We start from the raw sequence: 27,915 nt of genomic DNA, 5'->3' as shown, positions 1-27,915 counted from the left end.
TTTTTAATTGTACAGTTGTTTCTTTTAAAATGTTGTATAAAGAATGTTTTAACTGTATCTTGTTTTTTTTTCAGTGCTGTAGGCCACCATGGGTCCTGCATAAGGGGAAAGGCAGGATCTAAATCAAATAAACAACTCAGACGTTTCTCAACTGAAATCTGTCCGTTTAAAAGGCTGCAGTTTTGTCTGGTGCATACAACAATGGCGATATTGGAACTGGTTTCCAGTTTCAATCTCGGCAATTTGATTAATACACAGAATGCATGTGGGATATGGTCCATAATTATTATTTTTTTTTTTTGCTCAGCCCAGCCTTTTGACAGATGGTATACTTTTGCCAAGAAGTTGAAGCATGCTGGCACACTTGCTACTCCCACGTATCTGGGGGCTCTTATGGATTGACAAACACTTAAATTGTTTGGATAAGGAAACATGGAAGCGTACGTCATCGTTTCCGACTAACAGCAACCCTAAGGCAAACTTATTCCAGGTTGGGTTTTTTTTGCAAGCTTTGTTGCTGGGGGGAGGGGGGTCCTTTGCCTTGCTCTGAGACTGAGAGAGTGTAACTTGCCCAAGGTCACCCAGTGGGTTTCCACAGCTGAGCAGGGTCCTGAACCCTGGCCTCCAGAGTTGTAGCCCAATGCTGAAACCACTACACCATGCTGGGTCTCCGAGTTTAAATAGAAATAGAAAAATGTTGTTCCTCCAAATATAACTTTAAAGGGGAGAAGCCAAAAAGGCCAGACAGCGCCCGCGGGGCTTGAACTATTCCTGAGAATAGGCGGTTGATTCTTGGTATCGTGGAAGGAACCGCTGGGCTAAGCTGACCCGAAGGAACTCAGTTGGTTGGAAGGTACAAGAGGCAGCCGAGCAGACAACGTCACTGAGCAAAACACACAAAGGCTCCTCCTTTCCCATCCATTCCCCAATCAGTTTAATTTCCCCTCTGGAAAGGCTGGTCTGAATCCTTGCAGAGATTTTGTTTATTTTTTCTGTAAAAAGCATTGTCCTGCTTTCAGCAAGATCAGAATGTTAATTTAACTTTTTGCATGATGGAAGCTACCAAAGCTCATGGCTCTTGTATGCCCTTGAATGCTAGTGTGGAGCAATGATGAGGATTACATTTGTTTGCCAGCTGAGGGACGTTTTGTAGGGAGGTAGTTGTTTTTTTCTGGCGAAGTTTTCAAATATTTTGGTCCAAAACACACTGCAGAAATAATCCCGTCTGAGATCACTTAAACTGTTCTGGCTCAATGCTAGGCTAAATTGTAGATTCATGAGAGATTTAGCCTTCTCTGTCAGACAGTACAATTCCCAGGATTCCCTAGCACTGAACCACGGCAGTTAAAGTGGGCTCAAACTGGATTATTTTTGCAGTGTTTGGGACCTAAGAGAGGAAGGTGTAACCACTGGAAAGCAGAGCCATTTTCTAGCACATTTAAATGATATGGTGGCTCAAATTACCCATGAATTTTAAAGACAAGTAATTGGGTGGAAGAAGTAGTATGGCAATCATTAAGTAGAAGACAGTTATTCAGTGGAAGATAGTTATTAGCCCACTCCCACTTTTCCAGGGCTGCATTCGCACTGCAAAAATAATCCAGTTTGATACCTCTTTAATTGCCTTAGCTCAATGCTAAGGAATTCTGGGGTTTGTATTTTTGTGAGACGTTTGGACTTCTCTGTCAGAGAGCTCTGGTGCCACAATAAACTACAAATCCTAGAATTCCATAGCACTGAGCCATAGTGGTTAAAATGATGCCAAACTGGGTTATTTCTGTAGTGTGGAGGCAGCCAAAGTCCTTTGTCCTCATACTCTTCCGATGTCTGCATCCCGACGTTTAATAATTAGTATGACAGCATCTCTCTGCAACTACACTGTTTCCAATGAATTTAACTACCACCTTCCTAGCTACCCCATATTATTGTTATGAGTTTTCCCAGTTGTAAATCCAAAGTATTTTGGTCTGGTCTTGAATGACCAAGATCCATTTTGTTTACAAAAGGCATTCTCCTGGTAGATAAGAACACTGTAGCCTAGCTCCACCTGCACTTTTAGACTACTGGGGGAAATTGTACAGAGGTTCCTTCACATTTGATGGGGTTAGGTTTTGATGGACCCCTGTGAATGTGGAAAAACCACAAATAAAAGAAAACACTATTCTTTTTACATTACGCTTCTCCAGAAATCTCCACATCCTGCAGTGCAACTCTGTGGTCAACATCTGTCAGACGTTGATCATGGAATCATGCGGGAGGACCTACAAATGCCTAGAGAAGTGTTTTCTCTAAGAACCTCTACGTTCTCCAGCACAACTCCATGGTCAACTTCTGGCAGAGTTGCATTGGAGGACCTAGAGATTCCTAGAGAGAACATATTAATCAAAACCGCACATAATCAAATCCACAAAAGTCAAAGCTGCAAATGTGGAGAGCCAACTGTCTAGCTAGCTATTCATATGCTACTGAACTGCAAGTCCCAGCAGCCATTGCCAGCACAGCTGGTGGTGTGAAACACTGGGACACCTGTACATTGTAGCAATAATGCAGTTTGGCATCACATTAAAAGCCATAGCTCAGTTCCATGGAATCCTGGGACTTGTAGTTTTATACTGTACATGCAACACTGTAGAAACAATGCAGTTTGACACCACTTTCTATAGCTCCATCCTATAGAATCCTAGGATTTGTAGTTTTATATAGCCTTTGGTCTTATTTGCCAAAGCAGGCTAGTGCCTCACAAAAGTGCAAATCCCAGGATTCTGCAGGATGGAGTCCAGACAGTTAAACTGGTATCAAACTGCATTATTTCTATGGTGTAGATGCACCCTGGGACTCATAGTACAACACCATCTGAAGGATGGCACAATTGCCACCCTCTTCATTAAAGGGGCTCCCAAGATGAAGACTGGCATTTTAAAATGTACCCTTATACCTCTGTGTGTGTTTGTGTTCCTTCAAGTTGTTTCTGATTTATGGCGACCCTAAGGCCACGAACCTATAATTTTTTTTTGGGGGGGGGCAAGATTTCTTCAGAGGAGGTTTTATATGGCCTTCCCCTGAGGCTGAGAAACTGTGTGTTACCTGTGTTGTGTATGTTGTGTATCTTCAAGTCGTTTCTGACTTATAGCGACAAGGTTTTCATGGCAAGTTTCTTCAGAGGCAGAGTAACCAGAGGTCCTGCTTTTCCAGGGCATGGTCTACATTTCTTCTGTCCAGGAGGAGGAATTCCAAACGTCCTCCATTTTGAGCAGGACTATGAAGCATGAATTTATCTTCGTATAAGTGTTTTTTAGCTTTTATTTTGTCATGTCCTACTTGTTCTCATGAATGGCCTACTCTCTGCAGTGCCGTGTCATCCTTTATGATGGGGACATCTGGTCACCCTGTTCAGAGAGGGTTTGTCATTGCCATCCTTTGAGGCTGAGAATGTGTGACTTGCCCAAGGTCGCCCAGTAGGTTTTCCTCATGAGGGAGTCAGGATTGAACACTGCTCTCCAGAGTTCTAGTCCAACACTCAAATTAAACCCCACTCCGGTTCTTTACCTGTTTCTATGGCCTGTTACAGACTGCCAAAATAAAGCTGCTTTGGGTCTCTTTGGAGGTATGCTATTTAAACGACGCATGGGTCCTAAGAGTCCGGAGGTCACGCCAAAGCCACACTCCATTCCTAAGCACTGGAGTGCAGCTTTGGTGCAGCTTCTTAGGATGCATGCATCATTTAAACAGCATACCTCCAAAGAGACCCAAAGCAGCTTTATTTTGGCAGTCTGTATCTCCTCAACAATGATGCTAGCGGAGAACAAAAAAGAACTCAACACAAAATAACTTTAATGAAATTAAAACACACACACACACACAACAGTGATGAAACTAAGCAAATTTACAGGAAAGGAAGTTATTAAGGCTGCAGCCAGAAGTAATCTGGTTTGATGCCACTTTAACTGCCATGGCTGGATGCTATGGAATTCTGGGAACTGTAGTTTGTTGTGGGACCAGAGCTAAACTGGTTTGAGGCCACTTTAACTGCCATGGCTCAATGCTATGGAGTTCTCGGAATGGTAGTTAGTTGTAGCACCAGAGCTAATCCAGATCGATACCACTTTAATGGCTATGGCTCAATGCTGTGAATTCTGGGAATGGTAGTTTGTTGTGGCCTCAGAGCTAATCCAGACTGACACTACTTTTAATGGCCATGTCTTAATGCCATGGAATTCTGGGAATAGTACAGTAGTTTGTTGTGACTGAGGTAGACTGGTTTGACGCCACTTTAACAGCCATGGCTCAATGCTGTGGAATTCTGGGAAACAAACTACCATTCCCAGAATTCCACAGCACTGAGCCATGACCATCAAAATGGTGTCAGACCCGTTTATTTCTACAGCGTGGCTGCAGCCTAAAACAACCTGGCCGCCAGTGGTGGCCTAAAACGTCCCCCTTTCGAGCCTTTCCCTTCAGGCCCGCTCCCCTCAGCCGCCCCTGAGAGGGACCGCGGCGGCAGGGTCAAATTGTGAGACACTTGGCGATAACAAGCAAACGCAACAAGGGCTGCATCGGGCATCGATTAATCCGGCCTGTCGCCGCTGCCCGTTTGGGGGCGGTCCTCTTCAACGGGGCTGAGGGCGCCTTTGCCCGGAGTGAGGCGGAGCTTATCCGCTCGAGCCGAGCGATTACTTCTGCCTGCAGCTTGCAGCCGGTCCGCGGAAAATGGCGGAGTGTTTTGGCGGCGAAAGCGGCGGCGACGGAGGGAAGGATTCGGGGCCTCCGAAGGGTTCGGATCGAACTTGGTGCCTGAAGCGAGTGGGCATGAATGGAGAGTGGCTGCTGCTGGAAGACGGGGGCGAGGTGAGAGCCTGGCCCAGGCCGCCTCCGACTCCGCCTCCTCCTCCCTGGGGCTCAGCGCCTGAGGGAAAGGGGCGCTCGCAGGGAGAGAAGGAGGCAGCGCCCCCTGACGCCTGGCTGCAGAAGTGCAGCCTGATAGTAGTTCTTAACAAGAGACACAGCAGCAGCCTCCCAGTCAGCAGTGTCCAAAGGCCAGGCTGCTCTTTCTCGAGGGGTGGGAGTCAGAGTCCTGTTAGTCTGCAGAGAGGTCTTGTAGCGCCCTTGGGACTGACTGACTGACTGGAAGAAAGAAGCTGCAAGCATGAGCTTTCATAGACTTCCTCAGATACGTTTGGTGCATCTCCCAATGCAAGGCTTCCTTAGAAAGAAGATAGGAGCATGAGCTTTCTTCCTAGACTTCGGTCTGCTTCCTCAGGTGCATTTGGCGCATCACCAAACGCATCTGAGGAAGTAGACTTTAGTCCACGAAAGCTCATGCCGCCAACTTCTTTCTCTCGGTTAGTCTCAAAGGTCGGTGCTGGGTCCCTTTGCATGCAGACAGTCCAGGAATTTTGTTAAAGCTGGCTCCTTCCAGTGGCACAACTCAGAGATACAGCTGTGTAAGTCTGTAGAATCACTATGTAGAGAGATTACTTTGGGACTGACTGATGACCCTTTGTAGATTTCAGTCTGCTTCCTCACTCGGTTTCTGTGGGGTAATTTATGTTTTCCAAGGCTTCAGCTTTTGGCAAGGAAACAAAAATATTGAATACAGTATCAAAATGTCAAATCCAAACCTGTTAGGGCCTAGCTTTAAATTAGCCGATTAGCAGAAATGTGCCTTTGTCTAACTAGGCTTTCCTAAGGACCGAGGCTGACTCCAAAAACAAACACGTAGTTTGTAGTTTAAAACAAAAGTTTACCAATGGCTTTCATCTATATTTACATAGAAGCTACATCACAATCTAGCTAGTGAACAGTTCAGGTCCAAGGAAAACAGTCACGGCCCTCCTTTTTCACCCCCCCCCCCCAGAAAATGAAAACACCCACATATTGAAGCCCAGTTGGCTTGAATGAAGGTGCGCTCCCTCGGGTAGTGCAAGCATGTGCCATGGGTTTGCACCCCATTTTAACTCCCTCCTTTCCTAATTCTGAATGAAGCTGGGTTTGAAGAAAATATAAAGTGTTATTACTAGCTTTGACTTGTTTCTGCATGTTAGGCTGTAGTCCTCTTTCCATGTAAGCAGATGCTTTCATTTGTGGAGAGCAAACAGGAGTTTAGAGGGTTTAAAAATAATAACATACATTGATTTATTAATATTGAGGAGGGAACTAGCTTGTTTTCTGCTGCTCCAGAAAACAGGACCAGGAGCAATGGATGCAAGCTCCAGGAAAGAGATTCCACCTCAACATTAGGAGGAACTCCTGTCAGTAAGGGCTGTTCTACAGTGGAACACACTCCTTCCTCGGTGTGTAGTGGAGTCTCCTTCCTTGGAGATCTTTAAACAGAGGCTGGATGGCCAACTGTCAATGGGGATGCATTGATTGAGATTTCCTGCATGGCAGGGAGTTGGACTGGATGGTCCTTGTGGTCTCTTCCAACTCTATTATTATTATTATTATTATTATTATTATTCTATGAAATTAAGCAATGGAAATGCTTGCATGGTGGTTTAAGACACTTCATTGAACTATAACATGAATTATATGAACACAGCATACCGTTTTTGCAGGACTCACATCCAGATAATATGTTGACAAAGGTGGATGCTAACTGTTTGTTCATTTGTTTAGGTAACTATAGGTCGGGGAGCTGGTGTCACATACCAGCTGATGTCAAAATCTTGTCCACTGATGATCTCTCGGAACCACTGTGTTTTCAAGCAAAATACTGAAGGCCAGTGGACAGTGACTGATAACAAGGTACAGAGAGTCATTAGAAATCAAGTGACATGGAGAGGCTGAACATGGAACTGAGTAGGAGAATATTGGCTGGAAAGCTGGGGGACTATATCAACTATAGAAACATATGTTCGACTTGTATGCAGTTTACAGAAATCAAGGCTTAATTATGATGCAAGCTTGATTCAGCAACCGCAGTGAGAATTATCTGCAGAATACGGAATGCCGTGTTCTGTTATAGAGCACTTTCTATTTATGGTCAATTTATGATAGTGTCCAAAGATTATGTTTCCAGAAACCATCCCCCTGCTTGCATGTTTCTCTGTCCAGTTTTGGGTTGTATCCCTCATGGTGCAAACTGTTTAAGGGTTCCAGAAGGAATTTTATGGGGGAGGAGCAGGAGGGGATGGAATAACTGAAGGCACTGCTTGTGAAGTCTTTGAATAACGGAACTGGCCTGAAACAGACAGGCCAAATGGAGTGGCTTTTGGCTGCTTGGGGGTGTAGCGTTCATGTGACTTACGCTCCCAGAGCGGTTGGAAGCTGCTCTGAGATCGCCTGAGGTGGCCCTGAGCTGTCAGCAAAAGGAGCGGCTTTAGTTCGGTCCCTCCTGGCTGCCCATTTGGGTCTGCACCAGCAGCCTACTTCAAGAATGGGCCATTCAGTTGCTGTGGTCCTGGGACACTCAGGGCCTGATTGGGGCTAGAGTGGCCAGAGGCCACTCCTAGCTGCTGGTCTACTTCACCCCTGTTGCAGAACAAAAAAGCCTAGGGGGGAAAAGGTGCAATGATCATAGAATAGCAATAGTTTTATTGGAAACAAACTGGAAGAGTTGGATAAAAAATGAAAGGGATAGGTAAAATATATTCAATCCTGCAAACAGACAAAAATGCTGTGGTCTGTGTGCAAAGCCCAAAGATAAAATCAAAAGCTTCTGAGGCAAATGAGTAAAAGAGCCGGTGTAGCCAATATGTACTAGGCTAAAGAACTATAAATCCCAACAAATAAATCAAATATTGGAGATGTCATACATATAAAATACAAATACAACTGAGGTTTTCAACACCTCCAAGGACACAAATAGGAGGGATAACATAGAAAGCCCATTACAAGTGGTAAATTGATAAAATAGGACCAAACGCGTTTCGACAAAGAGTCTTCGTCAATGGTCGGAATAGGCTGTTGTTACAGCATGGGAGATATATCAATATATGTGGATACACCCAGTGAAAGTAAATAGTTGTCCAAGATGGACAGTAACCTGGATGTATTCATCTGTGGGACATTGATTCTTGAAATATATGTAGCAGTAGACTTCCAGTCCAAAAGGATTTTTTCCTCTGTAAGAGATATTTGTGTTTACATTTGTTTTGTTTTTTTCCTTCATTTTTTTGGAAGACTAATGATTTAGAATAATTGTTTAGAAGCCCACCCGCAAATCATGGCTGTATTATATCTGTTCTTATTCACATATAAAAGGAATATATTTCACATCATGAAATGTAGAACCGATAGCTGAAACAGTGACAAGCATACTGGATTAACAACTGTATTGAAAATGTATTGTAATTAAGAGTTCCATTTTTGACTGACAGTATGCAGTGCTCCCTATCGACATCTAACCATATTACAGGTTGTCTGGGTTCTTGAGCCATCTGAATTTAGAATACTTACTCTCCACATTTCCTTAAGGTTTGTGAATGGCAGCTTTTTTAAAGAGAGAGAATTTTCACAGCCATTAGTCTGTTTCAACAAGTAGCTGTTGCTTTCCTACCCTCTGCCCCTTTGATGACTCTCTATTGGCTCATGATATAGTCCATAATGGAAATAATCCAATTGACAGCCAATCAGCTTCAGAGGTGACTTCTGGGGGGGATGTAGTTTAAGAAGGTGCCAGAAGGAGCCCACCAGCCCTAACATTCTCCATCTCTCTGTTTCTTTTATCATCAAGTGTATTTTCAGATCATGTAGGTAAGGTTGTTGCAGAATCCAAACTGACCATGCATTTTCTCTGCCAGGACTGTTTGCTGGGTTTTGTTCAGCAATTCAGATATCGTCAGCTAATTTCCTGGTAGAGTAGAAAATACTACTCCCAAGGTAGAAAAAAAATGCCTGGCCTGCCATTAAGATCTGTAAAGTGGGTGGATACTAGACTTAGGGCCTTCCCTAATAGCCCTTGAATAGATATTGTTTTGAAGAGGGCTTTGTAAATTATTTGCTGTCTTTGCCTGTTAGTTGAAAGGATTTTATTATATAAGTTGCCTTTGTTCCTGGTTTAATTTTGAATTTCTTTAAAATTATTTTAGCATCTTATTACATTGATGAAGTATGTTGTGTTTTATATGGTAAACCATTTTGGAAAGATAGTGGTCTTGAGTAGTGATTGAGAAATGTATTGTATTAAAAGAATCCATCCAAATATACTTATGTCTTACAAGAGGTAAGAAACTTGGTGAAGTGCTTGATTTACTGATCTTGAGGTTTACAGCCTTTTGTTTTGTTTTTAGTTTATTATTTAAGGCGACACATTGTTTCTTTGTTTTTTATTTACACACACACATACACTTCATTCATTTATTTGGCAGAAAACAAAGCCGCTTCTGTAGTCCTTCTCTTTCTTAAAGATTTATTTTTATCTTTCCTAGAGTCTAAATGGTGTCTGGCTGAATTGTGAACGCATAGATCCATCAAAGCCCTATTGCTTACAAGAAGGTGATTTTATCCAATTAGGAGTGCCTTTAAAACACAGAGAAACAGCTGAATATGAATATACAATAATAAGGGAAGAATGGAAGAATGTTTGTTCATTTTTAGCATTCAGAAATGACCATCTACCTGAAAAAACAAAGGACATGAGAACTAAACGTAAAATTAGTTTGGAAGAATCAGAAGCATCTGGAGCAGAAGGACCCTCTAATTCCAGATTAAAAAGAGACAGAGTGTCTTTTGAAAATGACTCGTTTGGGAAATCTGAGGGAGTCAGGACAGAACTATCCAAACAACCACCAGAAAGCGTGGATATAGCACTGCATTCTCCAAAACCAAGCAAAAAGGAAAAGAAGAAAAATCATTGTAGCGCTGCTCAGCCAGAACATGGCTTATGCATCAAATCTAAAGACCCAAAGATTCCAGGTTTGGCACAGTCTTGGAATGGCTTGGAACAAATAATGAAAACTCTGGCAGATATGACAAAGTTAAAAACCAAGATGCAGGAGACACAAACAGCAGTGTTGAATGTGAGACAAAAAAATAAGAAATCTGTTCCAAAAGAGATCCAGGTTTTGGAGAAAGAGTTACAAGACTTGCAGGACCAGTTATGTACAGAACAGGAGCAACACCAGCAGCGTGTGGAACAACTGGAGAAAAACTTCTGTGAGGAGCTGGAGGTGGGTACAAGCAGGTACACTATACTGTTAGGTACTGTCTGAAAATGTGCAGATTTTGAAGCTAAGCTGAAAACAGAATGATGTGATGGGGGAAAATCCAACTTTTTAGCACTTGCAAACTACCCACATCTAATTTTCATTACTGAAGTTTCATACAGTGCAGTCTTATACCTATCTATGAAGAAGTCACATTTTGTTTAATGGGGCTTACTCTCAGAAAAGTAGATATTGCATTGCAGCCTTAGTGTTTTTTCTAGTGTGGCACATGGCTAACCTTTCACTACCATGGTTAACTTACTTGAAACTAGTTTAGCTTCCTTTGTAAAATCTCAGTTGTTTTGGCTATTAGTGCAAGAAGGATTGATGCATCACACTTTTCCTGAACTGAAATATCTTAGTATAGGAAGAGGTGTGTGCAGCTTCTTCTGTGAAATGTTTTTGTAGTTATGTGCTTTCAAATCGTTTCTGACTTATGATAACTTTGAACTGAAACTTGGCAATATTTGGTCAGGGAGGGTTGCCATTGTCTTCCTCTGGGGCTGAGACCGTGTTTCCATGGCTGAGTGGAGATTTGAACCCTGCTCTCCTGAAGTCCTAGTCCAGCAATACTATACTACAAAACTTTATTGCAGTGTTCACTTGTCCATCAGACTGCTTGTTGAGTTTTATTCCATGCTTCATCCATAGTGGTATAGATGCTTTTTACTGTTTTGAAGAGATTTCTTTGTGGGAAAAATATTGTGTGAAGCAGTCCATTCCAGGTCAGCCATGTAAGCCCGCTGAGTAACCTTGAACAAATCACAAATTCCACTCCAAAATTTATATTAACGAATACAGTGTTTAAATCTTATTCTGATAATTTTATAGTGGGATATGAGAGCTATCTTGGTTTAGTGGTTTGAGTGTTGGATTAGGATTCTGGAGACAAGGGTTCAAATTCTGGGTCAACCATGTAAACCCACTGGGTAACCTTGAACAAATCACATGCTCTCAGCCTCCGTGGAAGGCCATGGCAAACCTCTGAACAAATCTTGCGTAGAAAACGCCATGACAGATTCACGTCAGGGTTGCCATAAGGTGGAAATAGCTTGAAGGCGCACCACCACCACCATGCAAGGATGTAGTCATTGTTTTCAATAGCTCCTTTACTTTTGTCAAAATGCTCTTTTGAACCTCGCGTGGTAGTGAGGACTACAAAGCGCATAGACTAGGAAGGCATGTAAGATTTATTTCTACAAAGAATGCATTTGCAGTAAAGATCAGGCAAAATAACTGCAACCACAGTTGAAGTGTAGCTCTTGGCATACTTGATTTAGCTTTAAAATGACTGTTTACTAGCTTGTAACCCACAAGTGTGATTTCAAGTGCTCAAGGAGATCAGTATTGAAATTCAAGGCAGCAGCAGGTTTAATACAGATGGTGAAGTGAATGAATGGTTTTTATCTGGTGGGTATAGTTACATAGCCACTTCAGTGGGGTTTACAATTAGAGTTTTAGAATATTAGCTATTCTGAATTCTAAATATTAAGAGTTTTAGAAGATAGGACAGAGAAATATGTTTATGTTATTTGCAAGAAATTCCAAACATGCAGTCATTTCAGCTGTGTAATTCTCTCTCTCTCTGTCTCTCTGTCTCTGATGTTTATCACACTATACTCTTAAAGTGCTACAATTCCACTTTGACTCCTCTAGCTGCCTCCTGTTGCATTCTGGGATTTGCAGTTTTAAGGAGGAGTATTTAGAATTCTCAGGTATTCTAAATACCCCTCCTTAAAACTGCCAATCCCAGAATGCAACAGGAGGCAGCTAGAGGAGTCAAAGTGGAATTGTAGCACTTTAAGAGTATAGTGTGATAAACATCTCTCTCTCTCTCTCTCTCTCTCTCTCTCTATATATATATATATATATATATATATATATACACCACATTTTTGTTTTACTGTTATTCCAGCTCCCTGTGTTCCCCAAAATCTTCAAAACATTGCACATACTTGTACCATCTCGTTTTATTTTATTGTAGCATTGGATTCTAACACACTACAGTCAGTTGCTCAATAAACTATTCAGCTTCACCGTCCATTTGTTCCCAGATTTTCTGTATACTTCTGTTTTACTTCCACTTTGATAGTTTTCACAAGGATCACACATATAATTACAGCCAAAGGCATGCATTTGGGTGGGAAAATTTCCATTTAAGATGGGGAACAAAAGGCTTAAACCAGTGATGGCGAACCTATGGCACACGTGCCAGAGGTGGCACTCAGAGCCCTCCAGTCCCCTTCTGACCTCTTTGATAAGCCAGGAGAGGCAAGGGTCTAGCAAGGGAGTTGGTATCAAAGAATTCTGTCTACATCCTCTGGCTGTGTAAGTTGAAAACTTTCCATCAACACTGGACAAGCAGGGGAACAAGATTATGTCCACTGGATCTATATTAATTATAGTATCCATGTCAGAATGGATCTGAGCAATTTTATTTGCAAAGTGCTTAGCAAAATGTTCACAGTGGGCTACTAGTAGTCTAGATTGTGCTCTTCTGAGTCAAGATGTAAAGCACTTAATGACTTGAAACAGCTCGGTGGGATGGCCATTTACAGATGCGATTGTGGCAGAGAAAAAAAGAGTTTTTTTTGCTATTCACATTGCAGTGGAATAAGCCTTCAGATAGGCTGTAGCCAGTGTTTGGTCCGAGTTACTCTGAGTTTTCCACCAGTCTCACTCTAGTTACTGTCTCACTTGCTTCATTGCAGCCAGCAGCCTAGAGAATTAGGGAGCTAGTTCAGCTCTACTTGAGAAGGGAGACAAGAGCAGTTGTATCCACCTCTCTGGCCCTTTCCCCATTCCAGAGGCCAACCAGGGCCTCAACAGAATCACCTGCATATGTAACAGGAAACTCCCAAAGAGTCATCAGGAATGTATCCAGTCTCCTGGGGTGATCATCATAATCGACCCCCTCATGCTGCAGAAGTTATATGACCCAGTTAGTATAAATCTGGACAGGTAGTGATCTATCCATGACAACAAAACTATAGAAAGTCATCCAGATACTTATCATCATAAGACAAGGTCCAGAATGTGCATGGCAGCATGAGTGCAGCCAGATACCACTCAGTAGACATGACGTTCTGAGCCACTCTTGAAAGGGAAGGTTTGTAATGGATGTTGAAATCCTCCAGCACCTCAAGCAGAGAGGATTTGAAACACCAAATCTGAGACTCATCTGGCTAGCCCAGGAAGGCAGATTGTAAAGGAGTCCCTGTTCTTTCCCAGTCACAGTCACAATCCCTGTTCTTTCCCAGTCACCCACCTTTGAATACACACACCTGAACCCTGCAGACTAAAGGATAGGGTACCTGGTCAAGCGACTGGGATCATCATAGACCATCGCAACCCCCCTCCCCTGGATCTTGCCTCCTGCTGCACCAAGAAATCTGGTATGCAAAGCTGAAAGTGATCCACCCCCTACTCCACCCCCTCCCTGGTAGCCAGAGAAAGAAAGATAGCCCTTGTTCTTTCCCCACTTTTTTTTCAGCCTGAGTGGCATTCAGTAGCAATGTGGGGGAGCCCAAAGAACATGACACGCCTGCCATTTTTGACACTTGAAGTGAAGCAGAGCAGCAGTGGCAATTTTTAATAGGGCTTTCAGTATAAGTCTTGTGAAGCTGGACAGTTTCTACAGAGAGACATATACAGTAAGCTGCTATTAAAAATGGCCACCAACGCTCCATTCTGCTTCAATTGTCCCAAATGGATGTGCTGCATTCTTCAGTCTCCCCCATGTTGCTACTAAAAACTACTTGGGCTTTTGGAAGGTGAGGAAGGAGGGAGGGCTTTCTTTCTTTCTCTTCTTTGGGCAAGGAAGGGGTTATAGAGTGGGTATGCTGCTTCCCCACCAACAGAGGCTTCTTGCCTCTGCTTGTTTTCATTGTGGTAGTAGTGGGTAGAGGCAGGTTGCTTTCCTTGTTCTTCTCACACAAACACCCTTTCAGGTCACATTCTCTTTCTTTTACCTCATTTATATTCCCTTCCTGATCTGTATTTCTATAGATGGAGTCATTTTGAGACAGCAATGCCGTCTACACATGCACACTCACCCAACCGTTCTAAACCCTCAAATAAACAGATCCTCTCCTCTTTAGCTCTTTCTAAGTATGCTCATTCTATTCAGTTTTAAAAACAGAGGAAAATATTTGTTTGCTACATGCCCCTACATTTTACCCTCAACTTATCCATGGGTCATAGCAACATATATAATTTTGGCTAAAAAAAACCTGCCCTCAATGTATACATGGTATTGACTTATATATGAGAATATACAGTATATTAACTTAATATCTAATAAATGAAATAAAAAATTTTCTTTGAAAAATTCAGAACATCACAGATGCCCTGTAGTTGTTTGCATGATCAGGTCCAGTGTGGCATGAAAGAGATGTATGATGTCTTTGTAGTATTCAGTCTGAATCCAGAGAAAACGGAGGTACTTGTGATAGGTTCCCCTGGTCCAGGAATGGCGGTGGTTCCACCTGTCCTGAACGGGATCACGCTTCCTGTGAAGGACTCTGTGCGCAGTCTGGGGGTGCTTCTTGACTTGTTGCTTCACCTTACAGCGCAGGTGGATGCGATGGTCAAGAGCACCTGTTATCAGCTTCGGCTTATTCGCCAGCTGCGCCCATACCTGGCCCAGAAGGACTTTGAAACGGTAGTACATGCTCTGGTAACCTCTCGATTGGACTTCTGCAATGCGCTCTACATGGGGCAACCCTTGTAACACACCCGGAAGCTACAGATGGTACAGAATATGGCAGCCAGACTGGTCACTGGTACTTCCAGGGCCAGTCATATTACACCTGTACTTAAAGATCTGCATTGGCTGCCCATTCGCTTCCGGGCGCAATACAAGGTGTTGGTTATAACCTATAAAGCCCTACATGGCTTGGGCCCAGGATACCTTGAGGACCGCCTCTCCCCATACATTCCGCCCCGCATCCTCAGAACATCTGGGCAGCAACTACTGAGGGTCCCTGGGGCTAGACTAGCCTCCACAGTAAGGAGGTCATATACTATCATCGCCCCGACCCTCTGAAATACGCTGCCCATAGAGCTCCGCTCGGCCACCTCCCTGGCCCAGTTCAGGAAGGAATTAAAAACCTTCCTGTTCCAACTAGCATTCCCCGACACAAGTTCCAGCTAGTCTTCCCCCCCCCCCCTTTCACCGCTGGGGAACCTGGTTGTTGGGGTTTTAATTTTGTTTTTAATAGTCTTATTGTAATTGTATTATTGATGTATGTATTTGTATTGTCTTGATCTGATGTGCACCGCCCTGATCATAGGAAGGGCGGTATATAAATAAAATTTTTATTTTTATTTTATTTATTTATTAAACGAGTGCCATAACATCCTTTAGTTAGAACAAGTAAAAAAAAAAGCTATTCTAAGTCTCAATATTATATTGCTTATAAAATGACACCTGTTGAGCTAATATCCATGGAATCCACTAGATGAGGTCTGCAACTGTGCAGAAGGCAAAGCAACCCTACAAATGTTGCCAGTAGTGTGTGCACAAACACGCAAAATAAAAATTGTTGAAAATTGAAACATCTACACATTTTTTTTCAGTTTCTATCAAATTTTGATTAAAATAATGTGCTTTATTCAGGCTTGTCAAGGAAGAAAATTCTTTATTAATTAGGTGATGTTTTGAGCAGCAATGAGCCCAACAGTTGTTACAGATGTCTAGTCGGAGATGGACTTTTTTCTTTTGAGCAAGGAAATGGCTACTGTCACTCTTGAGGTTGCACCTTATTAGAAAAAACTATTAAAACTGCTGTGTGGGTCTTATACTTTCTGTCTCTCTTGCACATGGTTGAAAGAGGAAAAAGGAAGCGCAATGATATTACAGAAAACAAAAAGCTAAGATTTCCTAAACATTAAATAATTAATGTTAAAATTGTAATGTGTATGTGTCTGATTAGTCAAAATTAAATCTTAATTGAAGAGTATCTCTTCAGCTTTTGATTTTGTACAGTCAGCACCAATCTTTGTTTTGTACAGTCAGCACCAATCTTTTGTTATATCTTTGAATTGCAAGAAAGAAAACAGTGTATTTGAGTTCTTTTAGCACATTGTTTTGTTAGCTTCACAATCTTGTTTCTATTTGTAGTTCTGTGCTTTCCTTTTATTCTTCACAAGCATCCTTTTTTTAGGGAGCAAAGGAGGAGGGAGAAGAGAAACTAAAGGAACAACTTGACCAGATTTTAATGCAGGTAATGTAGTACTGTTTTAGATTTTTCCCAATATGTTAAGATTCCAGGTGTTTGAATATACTCCCCCCCCTCCTTTTTTTTAGTAAATTTCAAGGATGCTTATTTTTGTATCTCTGTATTTTAACATAAGGCAGGTCATAACAGTGTTGGCTGATAGAGTAGTGTTAGTATCTCTGATGGCAGGTAGACAAAGTAACTAACACTGAACATAATTAGCAAAGACAGAAATTTTAATATAGCAAAGAATCCTAAAAGAATAACATCAGAGCCATTAATCTGTAATAAGGTCTTGTTTAATTTACCGTTTACTATTCTTCTTGCTATTCTACATTCCCCTGTTAAAGTTCGAAAGTTTCCTAACTGAGATACCATGACTTTTTCTCTTTATTACAATTAGAATTATTAGAATATTAATAGAATTATTTTGGTTTATTCATTTGTTGTTAGCTGCCTTCATGTAGATTTCAGCCTATGAATGAGAGACCTCCAAATCGCTCTTTCATCAACAGCCCTGCTCAGGTCTTGCAGACACAAGACAATGGCTTCACTGATTGAGTCTATCCATCTGGAATACAGTCTTTCACTTTTCCTATGTCCTTCCACCTTACCAAGCATTATCATCTTGTATAGTGAATTATGTCTTCTCATGTTGTGGGCAAAGAACACCAGACTCAGTTTAGTCATCTTGGCTTCTAGGGGGAGTTTTGGCTTGCTCTAGAACCTCTCACTCTATTTTTTTTTGTCTTGTTAGCAGTCCATGATATCCATAGAAGTCTTCTCCAGCACCACATTTCAAATGAGTTGATTTTCACTGTATAGGCTTTTGTCACTGTCCAGCTTTCACACCTATACACAGTAATGAGAAATACAATGACATGGATCATCTGAAATTTAGTATTCAGTGTTATATTTTTACACTTCAGGATCTTGTCTAGCTGCCCTTCCAAATCCTAGTCATCTTCTGATTTTTTACTGTTGTCTCCCTCCTGATTGATTGAAGCAAGGTAAGAAAAATACCGAACTATTTCAGGATCTTCATTGTCTATTTTAAAGTAATGTAAACCATCTTTGGCCATTATTTTTGTTTTCTTAATGTTCAGCTGTAACCCAGCCTATGCCCTTTCTGCCTTGATTTTCTTCAGCAGCTGTTTCAAGTCTTTGCTATCCACTAGTAGTGTAGTATAATCTGCATATGTTTAATTATTGATGTTCTTTCCTCCAATTGTAATTCTTCCTTTTTCCAAATCTAATCCTGCTTTGTGTATGATATTTTTGGGAAACGTTTTAAACATGGGGTGATAAAATGCAGCCTTGCCGGGCCCTCTTGTCTATTGGAAACCATTCTGTTTTTCCACATTCTGTTCAGACAGGAGGCTCTTGTCCTGAGTACAGGTTACGCATCAGCGCAATCAGATGTTGTGACACACATCCATTTCTTTAAGAGCGATCAATGACTTTTCATGATCTATGATTTTTCTGTAGTCTATAATGCACAGGATGATTTTCTTTTTAAATTCTTTAGTGCACTCCAATATCCAGGGCATGTTTGCAATATGATACCTAGTGCCTCTTCCTTTCCTAAACCCAGCTTGAACATTGGCATTTCTTGCTCCATATGTGGTAAACATCTTTGGTCCAAAACACATTGCAGAAATAATCCACTTTGAGACTGCTTTAATTGCCATAGTTCAATGCTAGGGAATTCTGGGAACTGTAGTTTTGTGAGACATTTAGCCTTCTCTGGCAGAGAGCTCTCATTCCATAATAAATTGCAATTTGTAGGATTCCCTAGCACTGAACCAGAGCAGTTAGAGCAGTCTCATACTGGATTATTTTTTGCAGTGTGTTTTGGACCTTTGTTGTAGAATTTTGTGAATCACTTTGCTGGCATGAGAAATTAATGCAATGCTTCTGTAGGAATTAGAATGTGTAGTGAAGATTTCCAATGGGCCATTGTTTTGTTTTCCTTATTTGTTGACAGATTTTAGCTAGAACTAGAGTAAATTTTCTTTGTAGTTTGAAGGAGCTCTATTTGTATGCTATCTGTTCCTGGTGATTTATTTCTTCCAAGTGATCTGAGTGCAGCTTTTACTTTATTTTCTAAAATTGGAGGTTCATCTGTTAGCCCACATTTGGACATTAATATATATTTGATATTACTTCTTATCAAAAAGGGACTCTTTTTCACATTGTCTTTGAATTCTGTGGGGATGTTCTTCCGGTTTTATTTTGGCCTAATGGTTGATTTATTGTTCTTTTGCTTTACTCTAACTTTTGCTATCAACAGTTCATCACTGTGCCACAATCTCCTGGTGTTGTTTTTTTGCAGAGCAAATGGAGTTTCTCCATCTTCTGCTTCCAATTATGTAGTCTATTTTATTTCTGTATTGACCATTAGGTGATAGCCATATATACAGTTACTTCTTGGGTTGCTTGAAGAATATATTGGTAGTGAACAAACTGTTGGCCTCTCAAAATGCAGTCAGTTGGTCTCCTGATTTGTTTCTTGATATTAGGCCAAATTTTCCTACAATCTTTGATTCTGCTCCGCTTCCTATTTGTGTATTAAAATTGCCTATGGTTAACAAGAAGGCCTGTTATGGTGTGTGATCTGTTTCCTCTTGAACTCCAGTATAGAATCTTTCAATTTCTTTTTCTCTGTAGATGAAGCATAAATATGGGTTATGGTTATATCGCTGGGTTTTCCTTGGAGTCTTATTGACATGATTTGGTCAGATTTTAGATTGTATCATTTGACTGCTTTTGCTACATCTCTTCTTACTATAAATCCCACCCCATTTCCTCTTTTTAAAAATTTCCTGAGTAAAATATCTGACTCAAAATGTCCCATTACTGTCCAATTTAGCTGATACAGTTCTTCATACAAAGGCTTACCATCATTCTAAATAGTTAGCTGTGCAAAATAATTGTCGCACCTATATACAAGTGTACTAAAGGTATATACAGCTGTACACTGTATTAGTAGAGTCAAATCAGATATTCAGTTCCTTGCTTTTATGAACTGTTGTTGTTGATTAGAGAGTGTTATATCAGTTGGTTTCTAAGTTCCTGGCATTGTAAAGTCATTATTCACTTATTTTTTAAAAATATTTCAGTCCTCCCCTACATTATAGCATCTCAGAGTGATATAGGTTCTGCCTTACCTTATGATATCTACCTACCCTATGATAGGTTTGCCTTAGGGTTGCCATAAGTTGAAAATGACTTGAAGGCACATAACAACAATAATTATATTTTTTCATGTACCTTTAAGTCATCTGTTCACTTATAACTACTGTATATACTCATGTATAAGTCTAGAAATTTTCGTCAAAAAATTGACCCCAAAATCCCAGGTCGACTTATCCATGGGTCAAATGTAAATATTATACTTTAACTCTTATTAAAAAGGGAATGATCCCCTGGTATAAGGCAAGAGTGCAATCTGTCCTAGAAGCACTGACCTCCCACTACTCTCTCTTCCATCCAGCCTTTAGTATGAGTTAAAACAGTTATGCCTGCCATAATTTTGCAGGTTCTTTGGCATTGTTTTCCTTTGCTTCATCATTTAGATCCTTTGTTACATGCCCCTAAGTTTTACCCTCGACTTATGTAAGGGTCATATCAAAATCCATAATTTTGCCTCCAAAACTTGACCTCAACTCATACATGAGGTTGATTTATAGTCGAGTATATACGGTACCCCTTTAGGCATGGAATTCTCGGAAGTAGTGGCGTCCTTAGGGTTGGTGTCACCTGGTGCAGTCATTCATGGGGGGAGGAGGACTTATGGGGGCAGGATTTCTGGCACACAACTTCCGATGCGCTCGGGAATATGTGCGTACTGCTGGAAATACCCTGTGCTGCCCCCCCCCTCCCAGGGAGCAATCACAGCACCTGGGGTGCCTCTCTGTGGAGCCTTGGTGGCCCAAAAAAGCCCTGCGCAGTGCCGGAGAGTCGGCCTGGTGTCACCCCCTTTCTGGGGTGTCACCTGGTGCAATCCGCACCCCCTGCGCTCCCCCAGTGACGCTACTGCTCAGAGGTGGTTTTGGTCAGTTCCTTCTGCTGAAATATAGCTTACAGCACCTGGTATTCCTTGACAGTCTACCATCCAAGTACTAACCAGGGCTGACCCTGCTTAGCTTCCAAAGTCAAATGGAATCTGATGCTGTTAGGGTACTTAGGCAAGGCTGTTATTTGTGTGTGTGTATATATATATGTGTGTGTGTGTGTGCGCGTGCGTGCGCGCAGTATAATCCTTTATTTTGGCTTAATCAGTCTTAGCATAGGACAAATGTCTACTTTTAATGTTCATTCTGACAGGGTTAGTATCCTTGAATTTTAGTGAAATACTAAATTGTATTATTTTGTGATGAAATGACTGTTAAGTATTGAGCAACAAATTCTCGGGATGGCAGCATAAGTAATCCACTGATATCTTGGGTTTTATTCTATGCGCCAAGGCAGAAGTCAACATTCCATCTTTTTTTTAAAGGCCGTCTTCTCTGACAGTTTTTTTTAACTGCCTGCCTGCTGTCCGGGTGAAGGTAGCTTCTTATCCGAGGTTTTATTCGATTTAAAACAGATAAAATGGATAGAACTAAACAGAGAGAAAATACTAGAGAGAATCAGGTAAGCAGCTGATTGCCGCAGCAACAGAAACAATGAATTTACAATCTAAAAAAGGAAAGCAGCCCTCTCAGATGACCGATCTAAAACGGGTCTCTGGAGATTATATTTCACTTCACCAGATGAGCGAAAATGAACATCTCTCTGGTAATGAGATGGAAATATTTAAAACAAATATTTGTGTCCTCCAGTGAAAGTGAAATGGAGGAAATTGGCCATGGCTGCTGTGGAGGGGATGAGTCCAAGCAATCACATGGTTCTCTCCCCAAAACAAACACTGGAAATAAAGTAAAGGAGTTTAAGAAACAAACAAACAAACAAACAAATGCTCTTACTTACCAAGAAAGTAATGAAAATACAGGCAGGGACTTTAAAACAGTCTCTCCTGTGAAATCTCCGGTAAGGGATTTTAGTTGTCCTAAGGCTACAAACCGTTCAAACCGGCATGTTGCCTTGCTCTCCACAGCTGCAGACAGCAAAGAGGCAGAGATTGTTTGGGAGAGAAGGAGGAGTCACAGGTGACAGCAATCGCAGATCCTCCCCTAAAGAAGAAGAAAAAATGTGAAAATAAGCTCTGGTAGTAATAAGTCCACAAAGTCTAAAAATGTGGCAGAAAATAATGGTCTCTCACCAGTGAAATCATTGGATGCAGTCAATGCTGAAAATAAAGTGCAGAAAGAAATAATTTATTCATTAATAAATTTAATAAGAGATATGCCAGAATGAGCTGTAACTCAGCAGTCCATGGATTCCGCATATAATCAGCCAGAGAAATTTGAAATATGGCTTATTCAGAACCTGGCACTTCTGAAATAAATAATCCATTAGTAATAATTCAGAAATATTAAATATTATTAAAAATATGAGCACATCTGTATTATTAGTGTTAGTCAAGGTAATAACAATGGTAAGGAAAAACATATACTAACAATAAATAGTAAATCTGTAGAGAAACACATAACAGGTGATGTGAATAATATTCAGAATAGAAAAAGACAAGTAGATGACACTCTTGGTGATAGGATGGAAGAAGATATTCCAGCAAAATGCATAAAAAGACAAAACATATTGAAGACACTATAAATGATTCAAATGATGATAACACAGAAGATGAAGAACATCAAGATAACATGGATGATTACGCTTCATCATATTTAGAACAGGAAGACATAGTGGTGACTGACAGATTATTTCAAATTGATAAATTTAAAAATTTGTTAAAGAGAGTCTTAATAACATTAGGATTATATGAAGACCATATCAAAGAAACTAAAAATAATCAATCAAAATTAGCATCAGTAATTAAAAAGCAAACTGTACAAAATGAAATTATACCAATGCCAGAAATATTCATAGATTTAACTGAACTGGAATGGAGATCATCAGTATACCCCAAAAAACTTGTGGGTCTTTCTCATAAGCTATATATATTTGATAGAGTGGCAGCCCTAGATAGAGACACAATGGAAAGGTTTAAGATACCCTTAATTGATGTACCTTGTCTCGAGCCATAGTGCCACGAAAAGAGGATAGCACACTGAAAGAAATAGATGAAAAAAGTGTGGATGCATCCTTGAGACGTGCACATGATAGTGTAGCAGTGGCATTGAGAGCATCATTTGCTGCTTTTATGTTCTCCAGAGTACACTGTATTGATTTGGGAAGAGAAGAATTTAAAATTAATACAAGCCATGTATTTGAAAGGAACATTAAACACGAAAGCAGATTATCTGAGTCGACATCAGGTTCATCTTGGGGAATGAATGCTACACTCAGAGGAATTCAACAGGTTGATGAAAGTTTTTGGTCCATTCAAAATAGATTTATTTGCCTCCAGGAAAAATCACAAGGTTCAAAAGAATTTTTCAATAGAGAAAGATCACAATGTGGAGGGGATAAATATGTTGAACAGTCATTGGCCAACAGGTTTATTGTATGCTTTCCCTCCAGGGAAGACAATACAAAAAGTACTCAACAAACTACAAATGGAGAAAGCTCATGTACTTCTCATAGCACCAGATTGGCCAAGAATGCCATGGTATTACCAAAAAGGACATTACTAAAAAGACTGTAAATAAACTGACCAATGAAACTAAGGGAGAGGCCAGATTTACTGACACAAGATCCAGTATTGCACTTGAACCCAGCATGGTTAAATCTGACTGCATGAGAACTGAGAGGATGAAGTTACAGCGATGTAGGTATACAACTCAAGTACAGTGGTCCCTTCCCTTATGCAGGGGATCCGTTCCGCCCACCCCCCATAAGGGAAATTCCACGTATGCTCGAGCCCCATTAAAACCAATGAGGCTTATGGTGCGTGGTGGCGTGTGCCATAGTTGCGCGTGCCATTGCTTTTTCCTGCATCTTCGCCGCCACTTCCAGCATATGTTGGAAGTTGCATAATGCGCGCCCGCATATGACGCAGGCGCACTGTAATTGATACCATTTTGGCTTTGAATCATAGAATCATAGAGTTGGAAGAGAAGGATAACAACTCAGAGCATATATAACTGTACATAGAAGGTGTTTATTAACTGGTGCAATAGTGAAAAAGTAGATTTCAAAAATATAAAATTGCAACATGTTTTACGTTTCCTTCAAGAAGTTATAAATAAGAGTCTAAGGCCAAACACACTGAAAAGACAAATTGCAGTTTTATCAGTGATCTTGAAATTTGGAAATGGTACTTTAGCATCAAATGAGCATATTCAAAGATTCATAAAGGGTGCAACTATAACAATGTTCCCAACCGTTCATAGATTTTCGTCTTGGGACTTGCATATAATATTAAACAGATGAATAAAAGCTCCTTTTGAACTAATGCAGACTTCTTATTTAAAACATTTATCTTTTAAAGTATGTTTCTTGGTGGCAATAACATCAGCCAGAAGAATATCAGAATTGGCAGCCTTGTCAGTACAACCTAATTTTGCAGGTTTGAATAGGACAGGCTAGTACTGTCATTGGATGCTTCCTTTTTACCTAAGTGTATTGGAAAGCACAGTTATAACAAGAATATTAACTTTCCTACTTTTTGTCCTAATCCTACACATCAAAAGGAAAAACAGTGGCACACATTAGATCTCAAAATGTCCATAGTGATCTATAAGAAAAGAATAGAATCAATCAGAAAAACTGAATCATTATTTATATCATTTAATCCATGTTCATTGGGTCATAAAACATCTAAGACAACATTGGGAAGGTGGATAAAAGTATGTATCTTAACGTGCTATGATTTGGAGAGAAAACCAAGGCCACAGAATGTATCACCACATTCTACTAAAGCTATGGTCACTACAAAAGCATATTCAGTATCTACTTCACTACATGACATCTGTGAAGCAGCAGGGTGGAAAAACCAAGTACATTCATTAAGCATTATAAAATAGATAAGTTCAAATTGGCTCAAGCAGCATTCGGATACATAGTACATATGTAATTAAATGGAAACCCACCCAATATACAAGGACTTGTTCAAATCCCAAGATATCAGTGAATTACTTATGCTGCCGAGAAGTTGTACTTACTGTGAAGAGTCATTCTGGGATGACAGGATAGGTAATCCACACCCTCCCTAACTTGGAATACTAATTTGTTGCAAGAAGGGGATGGAAACAGCATTTACAGTAAGGAAATTGTATATCAAACTGATATACAAGATACAACATTAGGTAAATAAGAAGTCTATAGACAGCAGGATAAGGTGGCTGGTTAAATAAACTGTCAAAGATGATTAGAAGTCTTTTTTTAAAAAAGATGACTCTTGCTTTGTGGATGGTGCATGGGATAAAACCCAAGATATCAGTGGATTGCTTATCCTGCCATCCAAGAATGACTCTTCACGGTAAGTACAACTTCTCATTTATTTGGAGGAATCATTAAATTACATTTGTGCTATGAGATGACACATTTGCACAGATATGTAGAATATAATAAATCTTAACTGGTCTGTTAATGAGAATTTTTCTTTGGATTCTGATTTCTCAGCATCATGCTCTGATGGAAGAACTGAACCGTAGTAAGAAGGATTTTGAAGAAATCATTAAAGCCAAGGATAGGGAACTGAAAGAGACCAAGGTATGAACAGTAATAAGATAAAACACAGTGGAAGACGTTGATGGTTCAGACATTATTGCAAAGCTTTTGTCTTTTTAAGTAGTTGTTCAGCATAGAAAGGAAGCCCATCTCTTCCTTTACAGAAGTAGAGGGCAAGCCACCTTCACACTACCCTTCTATTTTCAGGGCGATATGGTTGGTAGGATAAATTTTAATCTGGAGCTTCAGAACAATTCTTTTGTTTGGGAATGCAGAGTAAAATGAGTTTGTATCATTAAAAAAATATGCCTTATGTCCAATACATAATTGGTTGTTAACAGTTATTTATGTTGTGTTTATCTTTTTCTTTTGGGCTACAGGAGGAGAAAGAGAAGGCAAGAGCTCAAAAGGACGAGGCACTGAGCCAAATGAATGATGTACTGGAAAATGAGTTACAATGTACAGTTTGCTCTGAATACTTTATAGAGGTAAAATAAGCAATATAGTTTTGTTTGAATGGGAAAAAAATCAACATGAATAGCACGAATGCCTGACTGAATTTGGTCCCAAATCAGTTTTAAATTTACTTAACCCTGTTTTATTTATGAGATTTCAATGAGTTGGATCTATGGTTTTTGTGTGTGTGTTCTTAGCATGAACCTTCTGCTCTTGAACATACGTGATTGTTACCTGTTTTCTCCTATTTCATAAGAAATCTGTTCCAGAGGGTTGGAGAACACTTTGGAACTAAATGGGATTTTGCATTGAATATGCCATATCCCATTATATAGAGATTTGAGAATTGGTGAAAACCACCTCTCCTTCCCTGATCTGAATTGTTATGCCTTCCAGAAACAAAAGGAACTCTTCCATTCAGACTCCTAGAGCCAGATGGATTTGTCTATAGAATGGGGAGCCCATCTGTAATCATGCAGAGTGTAATTGCTGTTTGGATTTGACTAAAATACGGGCTGTTGTCAGGCAATATGAGTAGGAATGGCAGTACTGTGTCTCTCATTTGCTACGTAAAATAGCAATGCATTAAAAATCCCCTAAAGAATGGATCTTAATATAAACATAAACATTATATAAAAGGAGAGGTGACAAACGTGGGGTCAGCTAGCTTGCCAAACATTAAAGAGCAGTAGAGTACAACTCTGTTTGTTTATTTTTTCCGATAGTGTAGAGAGAGAGAAACAATAGAATTTGGTTGGATTTTTAAAAAAAAATTGAAACTAAAACACAAAATAGAACTTCAAGGGTATATCGAAGCATTCCCTGTAACAGTCAAATGAAAATGTTGATGCATGTGCATGTGCAAATACATAGACCTTGGCACTTGTATTGTTATTTTCCAGATAAAGTTGGCCCTGTTCCCTTGTCCCTTTAGTGGTCTACCTTTTCTAAGAGGCCTTTTCCCTCTTCTTGATGATTGCCTTGTGTTTTCTTTTTAAAACTGAGTTTATGAATTAAATTGATTTTATGCTGTGCTATATGAAATATTTTTAATATTTTGATTTTTTTTTTGGTGTGTACAGCTTTGAAACCTCTGAAAATGAGGCAGGATATGAATTCTAGTATAACATAAATATGCCCAAAATCAATAAAGTCCATTTTATACAAATTAATAAAAAGTAACCTTTTAAACTAGCCATATGTGGGCTGAACCATTCAGTGTACAATCATAGAATCATAGAGTTGGAAGAGACTTTAACAGCCATCCAATCCAACCCCCTGCCATGCAGGAACACACAATCAAAGCATCCCCAACAGATAGCTATCCAGCTTTTTTCTAAAAATCTCTGAAGAAGGAAATTCCACCACTCTCTAGGGAGTGTGTTCCACTGTTGAACAGTGCTTACTATCAGAAAGTTCTTCCCAGTGTTTATGTGTAGTTTGACAACCTTGCTCCAGTATGACACTCTTTCAAATATTTAAAAATGGCTATCATGTCCATTCTTAGCCTTCTTTTTACCAAGCCAAACATATCCTTCTCCCTAAGATGCCCCTCATAGGGCATGATTTTTAGACCATTTTACTATTCTGGTCATCCTCCTCTGAACATATTTCAGTTTGTCCATATTCTTGATAAGCCAGGTGTCACCCATCCTATATCTGTGGATTTCAATTTTTTCTCCCTGAGACTAGTACCTTACATTTCTCTCTGCTGAAATTCATTTTGTTAGGTTTGGCCCAGCTCACTAATCTGTTAAGGTTATTTTGAATTCTGATTCTGTCTTCTGGTTTATTAGCTACAGTACTCCTCCTAATTTGGTGTCATTTGCAGATTTTATAAGCATACCCTTTATTCCATCATCTAAGTCATGTATAAAGATGTTGAATAGCACTGGGCCCAGGACAGAACCCTGTTAGCAACCCATTGGTCACTTCTCTCCAGGATGAAGAAGAGCCATTGGTGATAAACTTTTGGGTTCAGTCAGTCAACCAATTACAAATCCACCTAATAGTTGCATGGTCTAGCCCGTATTTCATTTACTTGATTGCAAGAATATCCAGGACCCTCTCATGGATACAAAAATCCATGGCTGCTCAAGTCTCATTAGAGGCTCCCAGGACCAGCCATATAACACCGGTTTTGAAAGACCTCCATTGGCTGCCCATCCGCTTCCGAGCTCAATATAAGGTGTTGGTGATCACCTATAAAGCCCTAAATGGCTTGGGCCCAGGATACCTAAAGGACCGCCTCTCCCCGTACATTCCGCCTCGCACCCTCAGAACGTCTGGGCAGCAATTACTGAAGGTGCCTGGGGCTAGGTTAGCCTCCACCACACGGAGGACATTCTCCACGGCTGCCCCAGCCCTTTGGAATACGCTGCCCACTGAGCTCCGCTCGACTACCACCCTGGCCCAAT

General features: G+C 40.4%; 1 protein-coding gene across 1 annotated transcript in view; it reads left to right on the top strand.

Moving 5' to 3' along the window:
* Positions 1–4,672: 4,672 nt before the first annotated feature.
* Positions 4,673–27,915, top strand: part of CMTR1 (cap methyltransferase 1) — an 88,662-nt gene continuing 65,419 nt past the window's right edge. Inside the window, 6 exon segments of the mRNA XM_042479030.1 lie at positions 4,673–4,845; positions 6,616–6,744; positions 9,369–10,109; positions 16,313–16,372; positions 24,995–25,084; positions 25,423–25,530. Of these exon segments, the coding sequence (XP_042334964.1) occupies positions 4,708–4,845; positions 6,616–6,744; positions 9,369–10,109; positions 16,313–16,372; positions 24,995–25,084; positions 25,423–25,530 (1,266 nt within the window). The 5' untranslated portion in view covers positions 4,673–4,707.

Source organism: Sceloporus undulatus, chromosome 1 (assembly GCF_019175285.1).
Source record: "Sceloporus undulatus isolate JIND9_A2432 ecotype Alabama chromosome 1, SceUnd_v1.1, whole genome shotgun sequence".
NCBI classification, from domain to species: domain Eukaryota; kingdom Metazoa; phylum Chordata; class Lepidosauria; order Squamata; family Phrynosomatidae; genus Sceloporus; species Sceloporus undulatus.
This window is presented reverse-complemented; position numbering and strand designations above follow the sequence as displayed.